Genomic DNA, 23783 nt, shown 5'->3' with positions numbered 1-23783 from the left:
TAACTTACCAGTATCAAATCGCATCTTAGGTGTGATATCATAGCAGTATTAACACCATCACTCTCCGTCAATGGTTTGATTAGAATGTTTCCGGTTTTTCTTTTTTTTTTTTTTTTTTTTTTTTCTCTTCTTCTCTCTTCTTGTTTTTTCTTCTCTCCTTTTCCCTCTTGTTTTTATGCTGCTCACCCTTGTCCTTGGTTTCTTTCTTTTTTCTTTCTTTCACTGCTTCGATCACCTGCTTCCACACTCATCCACAAACAACATCCTTTATTTCGACACATACGCACAGCACGATCACGCACAGTCATGCGCTCAACGGCAGCACATTTACATCACTCAGACAGCGCACACAGTTGTATAGGATACACACATTTAAGCCAAGCGTACTCATCTTAGTAAATATGCAAACACATAGTCAGACTCAGGGAGCATCTCGCCACACACTTTTTCTCTCTCTCCCTCTCTTTATTTATGAACAAGTGATGTATTCTCTCCACCTGTCTAAGCGACACACACAGCATACACCCCTAGTTATACACAGACATCTATGGGTGCACTGAGATTCGTTACATGGAATGTAAATGGAGCTGGCTCCAGAGAAAAGAGGTTAAAAATATTTAACCAACTCAAAAAACTACAGGCAGATGTTGTCCTTTTACAAGAGACCCACAGACCTCTTAGAGGTTCGAATGAACTTAAAACACCTGAGTTTCCTAATGTGTTCTCAGCTTGTTATAATTCTAGACAAAGGGGAGTAGCAATTTTAATACATAAAAATATTAATTTCACAGTACTCGATACAGTTATAGATCCAGAGGGCAGATTCTTAATCATTAAACTATCTATACTTGATAAAAAGCTATGTATTGTAAGTGTATATGGTCCAAATGTTGATGATCCCTCATTCTTTCACAGTTTTTTCAGTGCACTCTCTGAACACTTAGATGGCACACTTGTTCTTGGAGGCGACCTCAACCTTGGACTAAATGAAGAAATGGATAGGCTCAATACAGCAGGAACTCAGCGTAATTGGCAGTCCACAAATATAATCAAACAGTATATGAGCGACTTTGGTCTTTGCGATGCATGGCGCTCCCTTCACCCCACCAGTAAGGAATATACTTTTTTCTCACATGTCCATCACTCCTACTCTCGTCTGGATTATTTTTTGGTCAGCAGCTCACTGCTGAGTGACATTTCAGACACTGAGATTCACCCTATAGCTGTCAGCGATCATGCTCCTGTATCTTTAACACTAATGCACAAGAATAATACTACGCCAAGTAAAAACTGGAGATTTAATACATCACTGCTTAAAGATGAAGACTTTATTAAATATTTTAAAAAAGAGTGGACTTCATATTTAGACTTTAATGACACTCCCGGAACATCAGCTTCTGTTTTATGGGAAGCAGGGAAAGCCGTGATGAGAGGTAAAATAATTTCTTTCTCATCACATAAAAAGAAAAAAGAAAACAAAAATATTCAGGAATTAGAAAAAACCATCAAATCACTAGAAGAAGCCTACGCGTCCCACCAAGATCAGGAAACATTGAACAAAATACGCAAAACAAAACTAGAATTAAATGAGATAATTGATAAAAAAACAAAATTCTTAGTACAAAGACTACGCTTACAAAATTATGAACATAGTAATAAATCCGGTCAATTTCTAGCAAACCAGCTAAAAATAAATAAAGAAAAAACAACTATATGTGCTGTTCAAGATTCATCTGGGAACACAATATATGAACCGAAACAAATAAACAACATTTTCAGGGATTTCTATAAAACGTTGTATTCACCACAAATAAACCCATCTAAAAAGGAAATTGATCAGTTTTTAGACAACATAACTCTCCCAAAATTATTAGACACTCAAGCAATGGCACTGGATTCGCCACTGACGCCAGGTGAACTCCAGGAAGCCCTGATAAATATGCCCAATAATAAGGCTCCAGGTCCAGACGGCTTTCCTGCAGAATTCTACAAAGAATTCTGGACGATTCTAGCACCAGTTTTTTACAGAACGTTGTTGGAAATCAAAGAAAATGGCAGACTTCCACCAAATATGAATTCTGCAAACATTAATCTCCTGCTAAAACCAGGCAAAGACCCTGTATATCCCTCAAGCTATCGTCCAATATCCCTTATAAATGTAGACCTTAAAATAATTTGCAAAGCTCTCTCAAAGAGACTAGAGAAAATAACCCCCCTCTTAATTCATCCTGACCAAACTGGTTTCATAAAAGGTAGGCACTCATCAACAAATACACGTAGATTACTTAATTTGATAGACTACTCATACAGTAAAAACCTTGAAACTACAACATTTTCTCTAGATGCAGAAAAAGCGTTTGACAGAGTTAACTGGAAATTTCTATTTGCAACTTTACACAAATTTGGTTTTGGATCTTCTTTCATCAACTGGTTTAAAATATTATATAATTCCCCAACAGCTTGTGTCAGAACAAATGACCAGACATCCTCCAGCTTCTGTCTCCTGAGGGGCACCAGGCAGGGATGCCCACTCTCCCCTTCACTGTTTGCAATTTTTATCGAACCACTAGCAGCAGCAATTAGACAGAATTCAGTAATTAAGGGCATAAAATGCAAGAACGTGGAACATAAAATCAGCCTTTATGCGGATGATGTGTTACTCTTTCTCCAAAATTCACAAACCAATATCTCTGGGGTGATTGAACTGATAAACTCTTTTGCAAGAATATCAGATTACTCAATTAACTGGTCAAAATCTACAGTCCTTCCGATTAATTGCTCCTTCCATAATTCCTCTTCTACTCCACTGCAATCGGGAAATATAAAATATTTAGGTATTAATGTTTCTCCCAAGCTTGCAGATCTAACTAAATTAAACCATATCCCACTTTTAAAGAAAGTAGAAGGTGATCTGGCTAGGTGGAAATGTCTACCCATATCACTCATGGGAAGGGTTGCCGCTATAAAAATGATGGTATTACCAAAAATAAATTATTTATTCTCAATGATCCCAACTAAACCGCCGCAAGATTGGTTCAGATCTCTAGATTCATATATGTCCAAATTCCTTTGGAAAAATAAGCCCCCACGTATAAGCTTAAAAACACTACAAAAGACCAAGGATAAAGGAGGATTAGAACTACCTAACTTTCAGCACTACTTCTTGGCCAACAGGCTTCAGTTTATCTCAGGATGGCAAAAACATACCCTCTTAGATGAACCTTGGCTAGATGTAGAACAAGCACTTTGCAATGATCTAGAGATTTCAGATCTACCGTTTATCAGCTCAAACATCCAACGACATGAATGCTTCAAAAGCGTCAACATCAGCTCCTCTCTGACAGCGTGGTGGGAGTTTCTGAAGTTGACAGAGTCTCCATTAATCCCATGCAAACGTACACCTATCTGGAACAATCCTGACATATTACAAAACAATAATATGATAAACTTTTCAGATTGGAGTAGTAAAGGAATCAAATATTTAGAACATATACTAGAAGGAACAGAATTTATTTCATTTGACAGACTAGTTACACAATATGGGATCAACAAGAAAAGATTTTTAGAATATCAACAAATTAAATCCATAGTAAAAAAGAGATTTAAACCGGGTCAAGTTGAACTACAAACACCACCAAGTGTGGTTCAATTTCTTACTCTTAAAACCCCCAAATTACTATCCAAAATATACAGAATGCTTTCTAAAACAGATGAATCAATATCACTTCCTATTGCAAAATGGGAAGCGGATTTATCAGTTAACTTAGACCAAAACTTCTGGTCTCAGATTTGCTTAAAAACCTTTCATTTAATTAGAAATCCCAGTCTTCAATTAATTCAATACAAAATACTACATAGAGTGCACTATACAGGTCATCGGATGTTCAAGATGGGCTTTACGTCTACCAACAACTGCTCACACTGCCAAACCAATTCACCGGACAATTATATCCACGCTCTTTGGTTCTGTCCACCAGTTCAGAAGTTTTGGCGTGAGATATGTGAAGACTTATCAAAGTGTCTGAAATGTAACATTCCAACTTCTCCTTTAGTATGTTTGTTGGGCAGCTTAGATAATGTCACTACGGAAAAGAATATAGCCCATATGGTTTTCACTGCCCTATGCATAGCCAAGAAAACAGTCCTCATGAACTGGAAAAATAAAAATAATCTTAATTCTAACCAATATAGAAATTATCTATTAGATTACATTAGTCTTGATACAGCCTCTGCCACCACATCAGATCAATTGCTCTGGGCTCCTTTGATCAGCTCCATCACCTAGTGGGGGTGGGGGGCCATAGTTTGGTCCCACCTTCACTGTTGTGATTGGTGTGGGGGTAGGGACAGGCTTAGGGCGTCGGGGGGTTGCCCAGGAGCATCTTCCTTGGGGGGCTCAACCCGGGGTAGCGGTCATGGCCAATTAGGGGCTCTGTTGGCTCTTAGGTGACGGTTTCCTCGTGGCTGCGTGCAGCGGGGCTAGGGGAGGGTCTGTGCTGACGGACGTGGGTTACTGACCTGGTAGCCTGGCTGCCCCTGGGTGGGTCCGGGACGGGCGTGAGGTTCTGGGGGCGCTCCGTCTCTGGGCTGGGGCCCTGACCGGGCCTCAGGGGCTTGGGTCCTGGTTGGTGTGTTGCCGAGGTTGTGGGCGGGTGGGTGTATGGGGGCCCGGCCCTGGCGCGGGGTGCCGCCGGTGCATCGAGCCACCTGGGGGGCTCTTCAACTGGTGGGGGAGGTTGTCACATCTTGCAGGAGCTTTCCTCTCTTCAGGAACTCTCTCTGCAGGAGGGGGAGATACAGGAGTGGTGGAGGAAGATCTCAGCCTGGGCGTCTATTGTCTTGTGTAGTCTGGAAGATGAGTGGATGATGGGGTGGGTGCAGTTTTCTCTGTGGTGGGGTCAGGTGAATTGTCCCGGGCTCTGTGGGGCCGGGGGGCGCTGCTGCACTGGGCCCCGGTCCGGATGGGCCTGGGCCCCCTTTCCCTGGCGGGTTGCACAGCATGGGGGTGCCTACTGGGGTCAGCGGGGGAGCTGGCCCCAGGGAGGGGTCACTTGCCCCTCCCTTCCTTCCCTCCCCATCTCCAGCGGCCTCCCTCTTCCCGCTCCACCACAATCACCCACACATGCAGGGCCTTGGGGTAGGGGTGTGTCACCAGGGTGCAGAGGAGACATCCCCCCCCTCTGTCCCCTTCTGGCTGCCTCTGCCTCAATTTTATCCCACAACTTAGACATTCACATTACTCACACTCTCATTACACATACATATAGGATCTTGGAGGTGGGCACGCTACACGGATTCCAAACTACCATCAGGGTGTACACCTCACCCCTGGCGTCGTTGCCCACCTCTCAATTTTAAATACATGTAGACATTGAGGGCTAGCAGGAGGGGCTATATGCTTACCTGCTGCTCTGGCAGGTGGCTCCATGCCCTCCTGGGTTTTAAATGCACCTTAGAACACACATACATCAACAGTACATATGAGCGGGTGGAGGGAGGTTTGGAGTCTTCCTACACCCCCGTTCTCTGCGGCCTGCTGGAGCAGGGGGGCTAGGAGGAGGAGTTGGCCGTCCGACTGGGGTCTGGTGTATGGGGCCTCCCTGCTGCTGCGGAGTCGGGGCGGTCTGCTTCTCCCCACCGCAGGGAAAAGGGTTACACCACCTGAGTCTGGGTGCAGTTTCCCCCTCCAGGGGCAAGGGTACCTAGACTCGGGGCTTAGAGTACGCTTGGGGAGTGTGATTGTGTGTACAGCGTCTCTCTATGTCTGTCTCCACGTTGGGTGAGTGTTGAGCAATTGTATATGAGAGCATGAGGGTGGGAATAGATGTTTGTATCTGTGTGTGCCTGTTTGTCTGTGTCTATATGTCAGGTTGGGTATCAGACGCCACCTCTCTGAGGACATCTCAGGCCCTCCAAGGTTTGGAGGCCCATCTCCCCCCACCACTTCCCCTGCCGGTGGCGGACGCCCTCAGACATCGGTGCGTTGGTGGTTCTCTGTCTCCGGGGGTGGGCGCCCAGGTACCCACCGGCTCACTCCTTGGTGGCTGCTTATTGGGGCCTGGAGCCTGGGGCTCGCTCGGGCCACTTTGGGGATGGGGTGCCCTCGGCCTCACGGCCCGGGGCTCGGCCACTCAGGCACAGCTGGCTGCCGGCGGAGCTCACGGGCACGTCACTGCAACCCCCCCTGGCTTCTGCTCCGCGGCTGCTGAGTGACCCCTCATCTGGGACTCTCCTCAGCTCTTTCTGGGACAGTGGCGCGGCTGCCCCTCTGTTGGTCTTCCTTGGTCTCTTGTGTTCTGGGGGCCTCTGGATGTCTGGAGTCTTGATCTCCTCCATACCTGCTTCATGCCCTGGAGGTCGGGGCAGTGGCCCCCCACACCCTCTAGCAGATCATTACATGAAGGAACCTTTTAAAAACAAGCGCGTTCATGCTCACAGGTGTACACACGGGTGATCACACACACAAATGACACCCTTTTTGGCTCCTACCTCAAAGCACACTGTGCGCTGTCGATCTCACGTGCTGCACAATAATGTTTAATATTTAGTATTTACTGTCATATTCTCATATATCATTGTGATCTTGTTTATTACTCTCGTTTTCTTCTGCTTGCTTTCTTTTTTCTTTCTCAACAGGTGATCCAGGTGATCGATATATGTATTTTTTGTCTGCTTATTCTGTTGGTTTTTGTTTTTTGCCCTTTTTCCCCGTCCCTCTTCTCAGGTTTTTTTCTTTCCCTCTTTCTTTCTCCACATTCTCTCCTCAGTCAAGTCTGTCCCGTATTCAGCAAGTGAAAATAAAATAAACAATAAAAAGTTGAATCAAATGGACCATTACGGCAAGGCTGGGATGGTCCATTTGGTAAAGTAAATCCGTTGGGCATCTTTCTTCGCCTTTAGACAATAATTCTGATGGCAAAAGAACCAAACGGGACAGGTTAAAAAAGAAAAAAAAAAAAAAAAAAAAAAAAAAAAAAAAAAAAAAAAACTACATAAACAGGGGCCATGCCTTTACAAATGTAACGTGAGATGGCTCCTGTGGTTTGTTTATGGCGCTGGGACATTTTCTCATAAGGGCCTTGTGTGAAAGACTGCTGTATCTTCGGCTGGCTATAGTTTTTCTTTTCCCAACTTGCTGCAAAGAAACAGCATGTGCATCAAAATAAACTATTTCCAACAGTGTAATTTGAGTTCTAAGCATCCCAGAAACGATACAGAAAAGCATAAAGTCAAACATAACTTTTAAAAACACCAACATAGGCTTATAAGGCCCTGAAGGTAAAAAAATAAATAAATTACGTTTTCGGACAGGTAGTGGTGGACATGCGATAGTTCGCACTGACCTATATTCCAACGTAGGAAGTGTTATGAACAGCTGATCGGATCGGCAAAGCGTGTTTCTGGAATATTATGTTTTTGTTGCTTGTTTGTTTGTTTGCAAAGCTACATGTGGAAGGAAACCGTGACCTAGGACAAGCTAATGGCATAAGATGTAAGTACAACTTAGGGCTGCACGATTTTGCATAAAATGAGAATCACGATTTTTTTGCTTAGAATTGAGATCACGATTCTCTCACGATTTTCTTATCTATATATATCTCTATCTCTCTATAGAGAGATAGATCGATCGATCTATCTATCTATAGAGAGATAGATCGATCGATCTATCTATCTATAGAGAGATAGATCGATCGATCTATCTATCTATAGAGAGATAGATAGATAGATCGATCGATCTATCTATCTATCTCTCTATAGATAGATAGATCGATCGATCTATCTATCTATCTATCTATCTATCTATCTATCTATCTATCTATCTATCTATCTATCTATCTATCTATCTATCTATCTATCTATATATTTTTCCATATATTATATATATATTTATTGCACTTATTAACTGCACATCAACTTCGTAACAGTTGAAACTGAACATAAAAACAATAAATACACATAAAAACAATAAATGCCTCACATTTTGTGGTTGCCGCAAAATGTTGTACTGCTTGAAATTCCGTCTCCACCGTTGCTCGACACTGCGTGTATAGAGCAGGTAGTGCAACAATAGAAAAATAGTTGCGGGATGGCACTGTGTAGCGTTTGTCTAGGGTGTTGATCATTTTCCTAAATCCCTCGTTTTGCACAGTGTTGATATATCTTTGGTCAGGTGATAAGTAATAGCCTCCGTAATTTCTTTGTGCCTGCGGGAGTTCGACGTGTATAGGGAAGCGCTGTATAAGGTTCCCGTTATTGATGTTTGGGTGGTTGACCGGGACGGATTTTCTCCTGTCACTTTCTCGTCATCCCTGACGTGTTCTCCGTTGTTTTTCCCTGCCAATTTGAGCATCACGGCACAGCTTCTGTATCACGTGGTATAAGGCTCCGCCCTTGTCATTTGTTGAGCACGAAGAGTGAGCGCTTGTTTTCATGCAGATTACGTCCCGGATCAAAATGCGGTACAATCGTCGTCGTCTTTTTTTTTTTTTTTTTTTTTTTTTTTTGAAATCGTTGTCATTTGGAAATGAGATCGCACATAAGTATGAATCGAGATCGCGATTTTCTAACGATTAATCGTGCAGCCCTAGTACAACTCCTACGGTTTCATATGCAAAAAAAATTATTGCGCTACCTTACGTGGTTCCAGTTCTACAGGGATTTAAAAATAGTTAGGCAAAGCAGAGTGTGCCTGCTCCGACCGGTTTTAAAGGGTTAATGATATATTTTATGTAATAATTTATAAAATTAGGTTAGAAAATGATAGAAGACAAATGGCACTACAGACACTTTTCTATCGTCCACACGATATATATCGTCATATCGCCCAGCACTACATCACACCATCCTCTCTTTGCCCATTACTCACCTTGCTGTTGATCATTTCAGAGATGCGGGCTTTAGGGCTTTGACCAGCTTTCGACCTGACCAGCACATAGACTGATCTGACTTCTGGACAGGACCTCAGCAGCTTCTCCAGCAGCACCTTCAATAACAAGCAAGCAAAATGACTCAGTTTGGACTGAGATTGTTACAACTGGTCAGTCCTGCTAAATCTTCTCAAAAGACAAACTCTGATACAGAACAAAAAAGATTTTTGGCTTCTCTCTTGTTTCAAAGAGGTTGCATATTTTATTAGGCAAAGATTTTGCACCAGAGTCATCCTTATACAACTCCCACTTATGTGGGCTTGGTACTGGCACTAGGAGTACACTAGCTTGAACACAGTGAGGCTGACTTCGTGTCCCATCCCCATCTCAAACTGGGGTCTGTCACATGCAAGTTGAACGTGTTAACCACTACACGGTGGTTGACTAAGAGGCCTTCCGACTCTACTTAAGCTGTTAGAGGAAAGTGGAAGTAAGAAATTCAGGACATGACTCTTATCATCACCATGACAGCTATACAGTCACTAACCAAAAGCAGCTTAGAAATTGAATCCAATAAGCCAAAAAAAAAAAAAAAAAAAAAAAAAAAAACCCAAACAAAAAAAAACTCAAACACTGTATAACAATAACGAGGATTTACTTTGCCAAAACACGTCACAATCTAAAACATATATTAGAAAGCTGCTAATGTACAACATTTTTATTAACCATATAAAACACTGTGATAATGAAAAAGATCAAATTTGAAAACGCTGAAAGATGTTTGAAGTTGGAACTTGAGATTTGCAATGCATTATGGGTTGAGTAATCATTTTCCTCTTGCCAAAAATTAGTTCTGTACACATTCTTGTACTTTTGCTTTCTTCCATTTTCCTTTATTTTGAGGACCCAAATCAAATATTTTTGACTCACAGCTGCTCGGCTTGGTTTGATGCTTAAATCTTTCATATAAAAGATGTGATGCGTCACTGGAGGAAATGAATGAGAAATTCACTTCTGGAACCAGAGCCTTTTAAAATGAGTGGTCACTGCTGAGCTCTATATTGCAAAATAATAGCTGACAATAGAATTCGATGTGTTTGCATCATCACAAAACTGCAACAGTGCAGTTCACTGGATGGCTGCAGTTGTGCAGAGACGTTCCAGCTGATGGAGAGTCATGTGTGCCACTTCACTTTAACATACAACTCAAGTTAAGTGTGTGTAACATGCTTCAGACTGGAAACTCTCCAGATAGCCACTTTAAAGATTACCAAAGTTCATATTGCTGGGCTCAGTCCTGCTGGCTGCTAGATGATGAAAACCACAACTGTACCTTGCCCATGAAGCCGGTCGCTCCGGAGATCAGCACGTTTTTTCCTGCATAGTATTCTGGGATGTTCACCATGATGTCTGCAGTCTCTCAATACCACACGACCTGCACAGACATGATAGGAAAAAGATGAGTAAAATAAAACAAAGCTGTGTTACAAGGACAGTGAAGTCCTACACAGACTCACATTTGAGGAATTTCAAGGTTGTCAAACCTGCTTTGTGCCAATTTTAATCAGCCTGTAACATCAGCTTCATTCTGAAAACACACCACACCAGGAAACGCTGCAAACATGCAAGTCATTCTGCACTTTAAAATAAAAGTTTGATTTTAAAGTCTCCAACATAGCAATGTTTAAAGTTTTTAAACATGCCTGTGCTTCTCTAAACTGGTTTGAAGTAGGTTTAGCTGGAGAAGGGTGACGGCAGATGTAACTGAACCAGAAAGGGGTGGGGGCAAGTATCCACAGCTTGACTGGGAGGGTTTCCCAGTTATTTTAGTATGTTTTGATTATTTAATGCTAAAAATAAGAATATGGTGGCTTCATCAATTATGCAACTCTACTAGAACTCTAGTAGAGACTAGAGATGGCACGATATCACTTTTTTTATGTCCGATACCGATATTATAAATTTGGATATCTGCCGATACCAATATGAATCCGATAGTGTAATTTTTAATTAATAAAACTGTTTTTTAATATCTTGCTGCATTGTGTATAAGTTCATAGTCAAGTTTTAAAAAAAACATAACACTAAAGCTATTCTGCTATACCTGTATTCAAAAAATATACTGCACCCAAAATGTTTCATAGTTCAGCAACACTCATCAAGCTAATAAACTTAAACCTGCACCATCCTTCCTATTCTGGTGTTTTAAAGAGTACTTAGCAGAAATATTAAACTAATAGGGTTGCCAACTCCCAGTAAAAAAAGGAACCACCCCCCAACCTCTGCCTCGTGATGCTTAATCGACGTAATCAACTTTAATTTAATGCACGTGTAAAAAAAAAATTAAAAAAAAAAAAAAAATGCACAGAAATAAATTCTTTTTCTACAATAATTAAATAGATTCAACATTTTTCTTCAACAGAATTGCAGACTACACTGATTGTATCTTCCCAAAAGTACTATAGCTTACTAGGGTATATTAGACTTAATACTACTATATACAGTAATGGACTTCTATACATTTTACATCAGATTAAAACTTTGGTTTAGGGCTGGGCGATATGGCCTAAAATTCATATCGCGATATAATTTGAAGCATGTGCGATAACGATATATATCACGATATATTCTTTTCTTCTGTATAACGTATTTTCCACACTATAAGGCACTTAAAATCCTTTAATTTTCTCAAAAATCTAGAGTGTGCCTTATGTATGAATCTGGTTGTGCTTACTGACCTTGAACCGATTTTGGCGTGTAGAAATCTGTTAAAAAATGTTTTAGTACAACTTTGGTAAGCCTGCTGATGGACTGCTTGATGGATTGTCAGAGCATTACGGCTGCCGTAGTGAGGAGTAATCTGGGTCCAAAACTCCGTCCCCTTCAGGTCCCAAAGTCAAACGAACACAGAGTTAAAAACAGTCTAAATTCTTTCATCTTTAATTAAATCATCAGCGTTGCTGCTTTATCGGGTGTAACAATTAAGTTTAACATCCATGCATCCGTGAAAACAGAATTTATTAAATTTAACGGAGTTAGAAGTTAACAGGAAGTTAGCTCGCTAGTTTATACCTAAACATTTCATACCATGTTCTGACTGAGAGATTTTTGAAACTAATTAAAACGTACAGCTCTGCTACCACTTCCAACATAAATGAAGACAGAAAACTAAACAGCAGTGGCGTTTGCAGCGTTACTGAAGTTAGACTACCTGCTATATAATGTTGTGCTACGCGATTGCTAGCGACACAGCTATGTTAGCATAACATTAGCACAGTGAAGCTGGAGGATGAACGGCAACTTTTTTTCCACTCAATAAAAGTTAACGTGAGGGATTCTGGTGGTTAGGGACACATGCAATCGCATAGCAGGATGCTATACACGGGCCAAACTTCAGTCAGGAGAACATAATTTACTGATGATAATGGTTGTAGCCGCTGTGATACTTTCTACCAAAACAGGCGCAGCTTGATGACATCATCAACATGCGCTATCGCGACAGAGCGATATAGTCAAAATCTCTATCGTTGGCCAAATCTATATCGTTTCTATCGTATATCGTTTATATCGCCCACCCCTAATTCAGATTCAATTATTTATTAAAAGTTAGACGTTTTAAATGAGAATAAGAAAGAAAAGTATGTCTTTGTGCCCCCTTTCCCTGTTAATGCCCTTCCTGCCCCCCTGGCTAAACTTTGCTAGACCCGTCCCTGCACAGTTACCAGCCGTCAGCTACGTAGAAAAGGATCCTGGTGTAGAAAGTGATATTAAATAAATTCTAACAACAGCTTGTCAAGCTTAAGCGTGCTGCTGTTGTTTAGCCGCTGGTTTCCTCTTTCTGGTGCAAAGTATGCGATAAACAAACAAATGAGACGGACTCGCGACAGAAAAGCTGATCAGCTGATCATTGATCAGTTTCATGATTGAAGTAGCCACAGGAGAGGGAGGGGGAGAGAGTCAGTCGCTCCATGTATCGGTTGTTAAGCTTAACGCGGGAATGCTTTACAAACATTCAGAGATGAACTTACACACTTGCTTTACTTCTCTCTGGGATACCTTTCTCGGAGATGAAATGCCGGGTTGGCAGCGAGGCTCCAAATGCTCAACCAGACCGACAGGTCTCACACGCCACAGCCGCTCTATCACGTGACGCAAACTGCTCCGACGTGCTAAGGTTATGAGCTGAGTTACGCCATGTCGCAAGTTTTCTGAGGTGCTTTTGTGATATTTAATGGATCGGATTACATTTTTTATTTCTCTCCGATATCCGATCCAGTAATTTAGGCCAGTATCGGACCGATACGTAATATCGGATCGGTCCATCTCTAGTAGAGACCAATTAAATAGTTTGCTTACTATAAATCAAAAGGAACTAGTTGGACCTGGACAATTTTATATATTAGGAAAACAAAAGTCCACAGCGCACAATTTTGCTGTCCTTGAAAGAGCTCCAAATATGCAAATATAACTTTAACGAGCTGAATAATTTCCATGAAGTATAGGAACAGTATTGTTTATTTTTAGAATAGTGCTGTAATACCACCAACGAGGATTTCCCCAAGAACATAATTGTTCACAGTGAGTTTCTGACAAAATAATGAATTAATAACTGCATGTGGAAATGTTATTTTATGTATTTACTCATTTTTTAAACGCACCAAATTATTAAATGATAATCCAAATATGAAACAAGTGTTCTGTGGCTTGGCTTATAAAACACAAACGCACACAAAATCAAATCAGCTGTTGATTGCAGCTCTAAACCCAAGTCTGCAAACACTGCAGTAGACAAAGCACTTTGATGTGTGTCAACTTTATCAGTTGGATTATTGGCTTTTATGAAGAATGACACCATCCAGCTGATAACTGGCCACTAAGATAGATATTTCACATAATCATTAACGCAGGTGGTTTTCTCCCCTCGGCTGACTGGAGCCGATTATTGTACGGCACCGTTACAGAAATCCAAATCCTTCTCCGGTTTTACTATTAGAGTGTTGTACTGCTAGAACTTTATACTGTGCAGCGGGTCTGAATGTGGCTTTCAGAACAAAGTGCATTATTGTGAATATAATTCATATGATTTTATTTATTATGAAGCGTTTTTATTTATGTGTGGATCGGTCTGCCTGTGTGATAACACACAGTAGCTGGTTTTAAGTGAGATCAGAAGGTCAACACAGTAAGCTTCCCTAATTTCCACTGAGAAAATGATATATTGAGAGTGATGATAGGTTCATTCAACCAATAAACACACAAAATATAGGAAACTAATGTTTGGAAATTCAAGCTATTACAATTTTCTATTAGATTTATTTATGTATACTCTAAGCCATTCATCCATCCTTTATACAGGAACAACAACCATGCAAATCGTTATCATGGTCTGCTCGTACTGACTTTATCCTTTCCTCTGAGCAGTTTTCGCCACATCCAGAGTTATTTCTTTGCATTAAATGGCTTTCTAAAATTATTACAAAAGTCCACATAATCCGAATCTTAATCTGAAACCTGCAGTTTATACTTGCAGCCATCTCAGGTTGTTTAACCACTGTAGATTAAAGTGTATAAAGTTTTAAAAGGGGATAAACTAAGATTCCATGTTAGCTATCCAGCTCTTTTGTTCACATTGACAGTGCTAAAGGGCGATTCCGTGGTCATTCATGCTTGCATTTTGGCGCTATCACCACACACGTAGTTACAGTTAAACTGGTTATTCAGGTTTGCACTGTCAGACTAGGACGGAGGTGGGCAACATCCTCCTCTATCTCGGTGTTGCCCGAGGAGAAAGTGTAGCTCTACACTCTCCTATCTTAGTTTCATTTCAGTTGTTATATAAAAGGGCTAAATTATACTAAACTCCAAGCATCTGGTAAACATTACAGATCGCTTTACATGAGGCTCATTTCTAAACCAGATGGCTGGTTGCTTGAGAAAACAGCACATCACGACATGCAGCATAAACGGATTTACTACTTGAAAACTAGACACCAAGTCAAGGGCTACATTGACACCTTATTTTCATTGTCAGCTGGTGGAAAAATCCTGGTGGGCACAACGCTCACTGAATGCCAAGAGCCACTGCCACCAGCCTGAAGACTTAAACTGTCAGTGAATTCTGCTGCGATGCAGAGCAATCGCTCATACACAGCAGATGATTAAAAATATCAAACAAACATTAACTCTGGACACTGATTGCATAACTTTTGCTAACACGGTACTGCAGCTGTTTGGGCTCTGTAGCTCATATGGACTGATGTGAGGAACAACTCCCCAGGTCCCACTGCTGTAGACGCTCTGGATCCCTGGCCAGTGCTGCAGATGCACAGTTTGCTGCATCACATCTTGTGCCAAGTGCCAAGCTCCAGCTGTACATCTGTCTGATCCCTGCTGCAACTAGGACCAAGTTTCACTGTGTGAGCGCAGAACAGCACTCGCACCAGAGAGAGATTATAAAAGATCTTTATTATAAATATCTATATTATAAAGACAGATATTTTAGTCTGATGTAGCTTTTGGGTTATACTGGGCCTGAGACTGACCTTATTAAAAACATCACACAATGCCCATAATGTGATTGGCCTCCAAACTCAACTGAAAGGGGAGGGAAAGACTAGCTAGACTAAACGCTGTCAGGAAGCATGGTCCAAAAGCTAGTTCTGTCAGGACCAGTTTGGTCAAAAGTATTGTTACTGCATCTGCAATCATTTCTATAGCATGGTATTGCTCTGACCCCAAGTGATAAGTGGAAAGCTGAAAGGGGCATTCACACCATGTACGTCCATGAAATTCAGCAGCTTGAAGCGATAACAGGGAAAATAAGTTTTAATAACAGTAAAATAATACAAAAACCAAACTAGGATATAGACATGTAAGAATAAGAAATTTATCCGTAAACGTTATTAGTAAAGAAAACTGTACAGAATATTAAAAATGCCACATTTAAGTGGAGCCATTGAAAGGCCCACTAATGGGAGTAAATGACAACACTATTTGACATGAACCGAGCTTGATTATCTATTGTAGTGACCAACTGTCAGGGTAAGGCAAGTGGGGGCACATTAAGTCAGAAATAGCATGAAATAGAGAAGCTGGGGAAATTTGCCAATGGGATACACAAAAGGGTCTCAGCTGAGCAATCAGCTGACGGAGGCTGACGTTAGAATCAGCCTATCAGGACTGCGTGAACTCCATGAACTTTCAGAACCAAGGTTAAATTCAATTTTCGGTTTCAATATGGAAAATTGAAGCCGCTTGTCTCTTATCTTCTATTCAGCAAACCCAAACATCAGGTGTAGTTTATTAAACCTTTAGTCTGCACTCTAGACTATTATTCTCCCACAGTCTCAAACTCTTCGTAAGATTTTATTGATAAGGTTATCCGATCATTCCCATGATGAATCTTAAGATACTGAAAACACAAGCAGAAGAGGCACCGTCGCTTATGTGCGCATTTCTGTCATTTATCTACTTTTAGGATCCGTCTCCTTTCTGAGCTGATCTGGAAGGTTCCAAATATGCCAGTGGGCTGTGTTTCTCAAAGGGTTCCCACACTTGCTGAGCAGTTTAACAATTTGCACAAGCTTCAGTTTACACATCAATATTAAGAAAAAAATTAGATTGAACATGCTAAAGTTTCAAGGAGGAAGACCAAAACGAAAAACACCCACAAAAGCTATCAATGCATGAGGTCATTTGGGGGAGGAATTCGGGCTCGAGAGGCTGGAGCGTGTGCACGACCCGAGGCTCACAATGTCCGTGACACACCTAAATCCACTGGCAGTAAAAGTGGATGACACAAATGTGAAGCTATTTGACCGGCCAGCTACTGTTGTCATCTTTCACTTGTTGCTGACAGTAGTTGGCTTACCCCACAAAGCTAAGTCTGCCTTTTGAAGAAAACGAGCACCAGAATGTCAAGTTATTTAAAATGGCCACAGAACAGAAAACTGCTGGCTTCCTGCACCAGATTTCTTTTTTCTGTTTTGGAGAGGATCAAAGTATCAAGTATCTGCATCAAGTAAAGGACACACATATCTGTGAGAGGATTATTTTGGATCAAAAGAGCAGAGGTAATGGGGACAGCATAACTGCAGGTGTCCAGTAGAACAAACTTTTCAAACTCACACTGCAGAGCAACTTCAAAAAAAGCAGTGTCACAGCTAAACTAAGGAGGACGTACATATGCTTAAACTGGATTATCATATGAATTAAACTGTGTGGAAAATGTATTACATAACACTGAGATGGGTCAAACCAGTGGCCAGAAAAACAAAGTACCAGCTAAAGAACAGGAGCCAACAGGATCAGTGTTCAATCATGCAAAGGTTATACAGGCCACAGAGTTTAGAAAGTCAGGAGGTGTGTCAGCCTACTCATCCTGGCATTTAAACTGCAAACATGCAAGACAATCATTCACATCACGCTGCTGTGTTATGGTGCTTTAATAACCAAGACTACCCCAGCCAGAACAACAAACCAGCTGTATTAAACCCCCAGGTGCCTTCTGCAAGCATTTATTAATTCTGTTGTAGCTGTAGATTTGCCCCCTGTTTGTGTCTGTGTGTGCGAATAACCATCCTTCTAGTTTTGTTTGCTTTGTGTTTAGGGCCCTTGAAGGATCTGCAACATAAAAACTAAAGAGTGTTTAAGTGCCTGAAGCCAGCTGAGTTTGGCGACAAGACAGGAAGCGTGTGGCCTCCTTTAAAAACCACAGCTTAGGAGTCATACCAAAAGGATACATGCACACAAGTCGGAAAAAACCCCCCAAAGTAATGCACCAAAAATCGGGGTTGTAAAACCAAGTGATTTTACAAACCAGTAAATGTGGAATAGCCCACATTTAACTGTAAATGGTCAATGCAAAGCACCTCCTGAAAGATGAACACAAATGACCATGCTGATCATTGAATCGATCACTCATGTAGTGCTCTGCGTACCGTAGTACTATCTGCAGCTAGTTACTGCACTCACTGATTCACTACATGCCTAAATTATCATTCGAATTTAGCAGTATATCCAGCAGCCAGTTTTTGTATACATTTTGCATGGTAACCGACAGTTTGTAGGAGAGAGGGGAGGGAGAAAAAAAAAAAAAAAAAAAAAAAAAAAAGGAAAGGGGGGTGGGTGTTATTAAAATTTTTTATGTCGAAGTCTGACCTTCAAAACACCTTCAAACTCTAAAGTCAACCAGCACAAACTAACCACTCAAAGCAGCAGTTGGCAAACAAGTCGATTGTTGAGTGTGGTGGAGTGTAGCTTCACTTCCTCGTGAAACAACTCCTGACAGCCGGTAAAACAGGGAATTGTTGTGTGGGGTTTTCTCACCAATGCTGGTGACGCCAACACTTTGAAGAGTTTCATATTACAAAGTAAGGTGACTGTTGTTTTGGTGCTATACAAATAAAACTACATAGAACATGTTCTATATGCCACATAAGTATAAAACAATGATTCTTGTAAGTGGCTTAAGTCCTTGCTGCTACTAATAGGTCCTGTCTGCTTGGGGGCATGCCTACTACCGTCCACTGCAAGTAAAGGGCAAACCACATGGGCCTAGGGACTGCTCAGTGACCACCTGCCAGTGGTTGTCTCAGTTTCTGGTTTGCTTTGCACTTTCTTAAGTGTTTTCAGAAGAGTCAGAATCAACAATCACAAGGTTTATGGTGCTCTTTGTGAGCGATTCCACCTAGCATTAGACACCAACCTCCAGCAACCACTCCCCAAGTGGTTGAGAAGTAATTTTACAATCACCTTTTGGCATCCAACCTGTTGGTTTCTCAAAAATAAAGACATAAATCCATATCCACTATACTAAAACTATGATTTTTTTAAATTTCTTTTTTAATTCACCCAGTTCTATTGAAAAAACAAAACAAAACAAAAAAAACAACAACAATATCAAAGTGGCAGTATAGATTGATAGACCAAAATATAGACCAAAAATACCAGCATGTGCCAGACACCCCACTTATAAATGGCATTTATAAGAATAAAAACCCCACCAGAGCCTACCTGGAAGCACTGCATGCCTCTTTTGGCCAATATATCCAGGGTTGGAGGAGGACAAACTCTTTTGGCTAGAAGCAAGAATTGCTGTGAAGCTGCCTTCACAGGCAGGAATCTAATAATGCTCATGTTTCCTTGTGTTGCCTGGTCTATGATTATAGAGATGAGATAATTGAGAAAAAACAAACAAGATGCGATCGTGAAGAAAAACGGGAGTGCAGGGGAGAGAGGGGAGCCTGACCAAAAACAAACAAACAAACAAAAAAAGGATCATGCATGCATTAACCCCTTTAAAGCTGCAGAGAAAGTGTGCACATCACAGAAAAAAAGAAAAGGAAAAAAAAGACCCTGGAACAAAAAAGACTAAAAGCTTTCTCTCCCCAAACATATCTAGCATCCTTACATACAGCTGCCCTTGAAAACTCATCAGCCTACACTGAAATACTCCCTCAAATCTTGTGTTTTCATGTGAATGAACAGAAAGCTCTGTCCCTGGATGTAGCCTTGCAGGGCCTGCTAAAGCGTTTGATCAAGTGTTTGTGAAAGAGCTACTGAAGCCTACAGGCAGGCAGGCAGACAGACAGCAAGTTGATCCCTGATGCTTCACTCTAAATAATTGATCAAATGCATTATACTGCCCCAACTGGGCACCTGTGGCTGAGGTTTAATAGTTTACAGATAGAGGAAGTCTAAGCTTTTGACAAATGCTCTCAGAGGAACAATCCACACCTGACTGATGTGAAACCCCACCTAATACCAAGCAAGTGGGAGAGTGATAGATCTTTGAATTAAATGAGCTACAGACACTCAAATGTATATATTCACACCACTAATCTAACCAAATTCAAAGATATTAGAGACGATAATAATAAAAATGTCATGATATGAAATGGTAATTCACTTTGTTCATGCTTGAATTGTAAAAAAAGAATCCTTAAAGATCCTTACTTTAAATTTAATGAGAAAATCCTTTAGTGTTGCGATGGGTAGCTAACAAATAAACGCTATAGTTTAATACATGTTTCACATGTTCGATCGTGCTTTTATTGAAAGTGTGTTGACTGTATTATCTTTGGGTTTGTAATAGCCTCTGAGGCACAGAAAAAGGCAATTAGTAAGATGGTAACAATAGCTGGTAGGTTGTTGGGAATTGGATTACCAAGCTTAAAAAGCATTTATAAAGCAGCAAGGCAAATAATATTGTGAGTGATGGGAGGCTTAATCCTCAGGCCATCAAATTTCTTAACAAATGAAACACGTAATTTATCCAATTGGGTCTGGTTAAAATTATCCATAAGATGCAATGAGAGTCAAAGTATTTGTATATTGTGTGCTTTCTGTCTTATGTTGATGTGATGCAATCAAATATCCAGACGAGGACAGATCTACCTACATTACACTGGGCTTAAGTTATTAAGTTTTGATTTAGGATGCTGTAATGCAAGTCTGTGGCAGCTACAAAACTTAAGTGGTACAAAGAGAAGACAACACTTCGCTCCCGTTTAAGCTCAGCTGCACTGGTAAAGTTAAAAATCGTGTTTTCACAGCTCTCTGTGCATCAGACTATATAGCACTTATATTACAAGTCTGTTAACTTTATATTATGACTAAAGGTCACTGAGGTAATCACCCAAAGAGTCCTTTGTGTGTCTTTTCTCTCTTATTCTCCATTTGTGGAATTTTTCATATATTTGTTCTCCTTTTGTAATGTTAACATTTTCTTTGTAATTTATTCATTTAATTCTGATTAGAGATTCTCTTTTTCCATTTCAGTTGCACTTGATTTCCCTGTAAATGTTCTATTTACCGCATTTTATGTAGATTTTGCGGTTCAATTTTGTTTCACATGCTTAAACGTTAATACATTTGTTTCAAACAAAGCACTTTCAGTTAGCTCTCATTTTTGAATGTGCCAAATAAAATTTAGAGTAATTCATTTATATAACACCAAATAACACACTATAAAGTGCCTTGAGGCAACTCTTGCTAAGGTAGTTCCAACAATAATACAGAGAAAACCCCAACCATCACAGGACCACCTATGAGCAAGCACTTGGCAACAGGGGGAAGGAAGAACTCCCCTTTAACAGGAAGAAACCTCCAGCAGAACCAGGCTCAGGGGGTGGGGTGGGGCATCTATTGTGATCGGTTAGTGGTGAGGGGAGGAAGACAGAACAAAAGTCACACTGTAGAAGAGAGCCAGAGAATAATAACTAATGATTAAATGCAGTGTGGGGTATAAACACTGTGAGCAAAAAGATGCAAATTAAAAAAAAGTGTGCATCACGGGAAGCCCCCAGAGGCCTAAGCCTTCTGCAGCTTATCTAAGGGAGGGTCATCTGATCCAGCCCTATGATCTTTATCAAAAAAGGAAAGTTATAAGGCTAATCTTAAAAACAGAGAGGGTTTCTGAATGGCCTGAAAGCTGAAGCTCCCTCTTCTTTAAAGTAGTAATAAGTGAGACTTAAGTAGGATACTTACCCACACTAAAGACAGAATCATAAACTGATGCAAAAATTACCAAACCAAACACGCGTCTCATGCACGAAACATCTTTGGTGAGGACCCCCCCCCTTCCCTGGAGTCTCCAGGCTTAAGCGAAACCTGGACACATGCAATTCATAGCCTGGTGTTTGCAGAAGACACCTTGTGAAATCTCAAAAACAATATCTCAGGCCAGTGTGACGACAGCAACTGTAATCCTGTGCGTACATTTTTAAAGCCCTTTACAACATCTTGAAAGCACAAGTTTAACGGCCGCAGGTCCAGTCCTGCGATTAGTTAACTGGTTTATGTGTTTGCATTTCTGACTGCATGTTTTTACACTTGAAGATAGACAACTGGGGTTAACATCGTTTTATTACATTGACAACATTTCTGGTGCTCCTTGGCAGTGCATTTTTCCTTAGCTAGCCAACAAATGAGCAACCACAAACAAACAAACAAACAAACAAAAAAAAAAAAAAAAGGATAGCTTGCTTTCCCTTTTGAAAAAGGAAGTAAAACAAAGACAAGTAAAGATTTGGCAGAAGTCCATTTGCTAACAAACGTACTTATTTTTATGATGTTGCACAAGTTATCTTGCAAGAGGGTGAGACTGTAGAGATGCTGAATGAAGCTTAACTGATAGAAACCCATTTTGTTTTTCCATCTGACTTTTTGATTGTGTAGTAGCATCAACATCTCCAACTGACACCATCCTGGTCCCATTTTTAAATGAAGATTCTACTAAATGTGGTTAATTGCAACTTTCGGTGATTTATACTGAACACAGATGTTGTGATAAAGAGGTTTGCCTTGCCATTTTGTTGCTGCTAGGCAAGTTTTTTAAGAATATGTTCGTAGAGGTAGTGCAACCACCAGGAAAAGAAAAAAAAAAAAATCATGAATCACTTGCTCGCTCTCTGGGGAGGCCAACAAGCATGCGTTGACTTCAAGTCCTGCAGGTGCAAATGCCAACAACGTACTTATTCTAGTCAGAATCAACTTCCTGCCTGTAATTGTTGACAAAGCACGGCCATCTATGTCCTTGTATTGCAGGTTAACTTAGTTTGAAACAAAGTATGCCAACCGAGTGGGAACAGAGCCAAATCCAGCGGTCCCCAACCCCCGGGCCTCGGACCGGTACCGGGCCGCGAGAGTTGAGGCTCAGGTGTGAAATGTATGGTTTTCAGGATTTTTATCGGTTTTCAGCGTTATTTTGTTATCATTTTTATCGTTAACTCGGTTTTCCTGGGTCTTTTCACGTGTGTTATGAATAAATCTTTTTTTCGGTACCGGTACTAGTTTTATTTTGTTGTATTTATCCGCGACACCTTAAAGGCCGGTCCGTGAAAATATTGTCGGGCACAAACCGGTCCGTGGCGCAAAAAAGGTTGGGGACCGCTGTCCTAGAGCACTTAATAAACATTTTACACATGTGTGTGTGTGTTAATTATTGAGAGACAAAAGTTTGTCTCTCAGAAGAGAGACAAACTTTCTGTAGGATATCTGTAGGAGTTCTCCTACGTAGGAGACCTCAGAAATATCTCTGAGGGGAAAAAATTCAATAAACCCTCTGATGATTGCAACAATTCCATTTTCTTTCAGTCAGCATGTCACCATAATCATCGTGATGAAGTAATTCTTTGAGATTTTACCAAAGCCAGTGTGTGCAATTAGAAAAAGCGTGAAAGAGGAGGGGGGGAATAAAAAAAGCCAGACTCCATTAGGTAGAGTGAGCAGTGAAGCCCGTGATTCTCATTACACACAGCTGCCTCAAATCATTATCACGGTCACCACTCACTCTCTATTTGCACAGTAGGCGACGATTAAACCGACCACGCAGACTAATGTTTGGCTGTGACTGCCTTTAATGTGATTAGTAGCAGAATCTGCGAGGAAATTAGAAGCTATGCGCCTCAGCTAGAGCCTCGCCACAAATTAAAAGAGTCTCCTGTGCTGCTGGAGTAGTTCCCCCTTCCTCGCTTAAGTAGTAAAAACGAGGAAGAGTGGCCACCCCACAAGAAATGCTGCAAGAGTTTCGTGGTGGCTGGCTGCCACGTTTGTGCGCGATGTGCGGGAAATGCCAGCAGAGTCGCAGCTGGTCCTCATATCTGCGTAATTTGTTGGAGCTGAGCTACAGCAGCCTTGAGCCACCCCTCCCTTCTCCGTGTCGCATCTCTGCCTACACGTTGACAGCCTGTCGCACGGGCACTTGAAGCTCTGAAACCCCGCTTACAGTTACAGGAGCACGAGCACACACATACATACACGGGCAGAGACGCACACAGGGGCGCGCGCGTGTCTCCACGAGGCGATTTGAAGCGTGTACGTACCAGAAATGTCGGCGCTTTTCCCCCCGGCGTGAAAACTTAGGAGAGAGTGGTGAAGTGAGGCGGGAAGCGAAAAGTAGCGAGTACCGCTACG

The 23783-nt window shown here is 41.2% G+C and overlaps 1 protein-coding gene across 2 annotated transcripts in view; it reads right to left on the bottom strand.

The window, feature by feature from the left end:
* The window catches only part of far1 (fatty acyl CoA reductase 1), a 42197-nt gene extending 18414 nt beyond the window's left edge, over positions 1-23783 (bottom strand). For both annotated transcript variants that reach the window (XM_063477661.1, XM_063477662.1), the window contains exons 1-3: positions 23693-23783; positions 10201-10302; positions 8867-8983 (exon numbers count right to left, since the gene is read on the bottom strand). In XM_063477661.1, the coding sequence (XP_063333731.1) occupies positions 8867-8983; positions 10201-10272 (189 nt within the window). In that variant the 5' untranslated portion in view covers positions 10273-10302; positions 23693-23783. The remainder of the gene's footprint in view (positions 1-8866; positions 8984-10200; positions 10303-23692) is intronic.

The sequence above is a fragment of the Pelmatolapia mariae genome, linkage group LG7 (genome assembly GCF_036321145.2).
Source record: "Pelmatolapia mariae isolate MD_Pm_ZW linkage group LG7, Pm_UMD_F_2, whole genome shotgun sequence".
NCBI lineage: Eukaryota > Metazoa > Chordata > Actinopteri > Cichliformes > Cichlidae > Pelmatolapia > Pelmatolapia mariae.
This window is presented reverse-complemented; position numbering and strand designations above follow the sequence as displayed.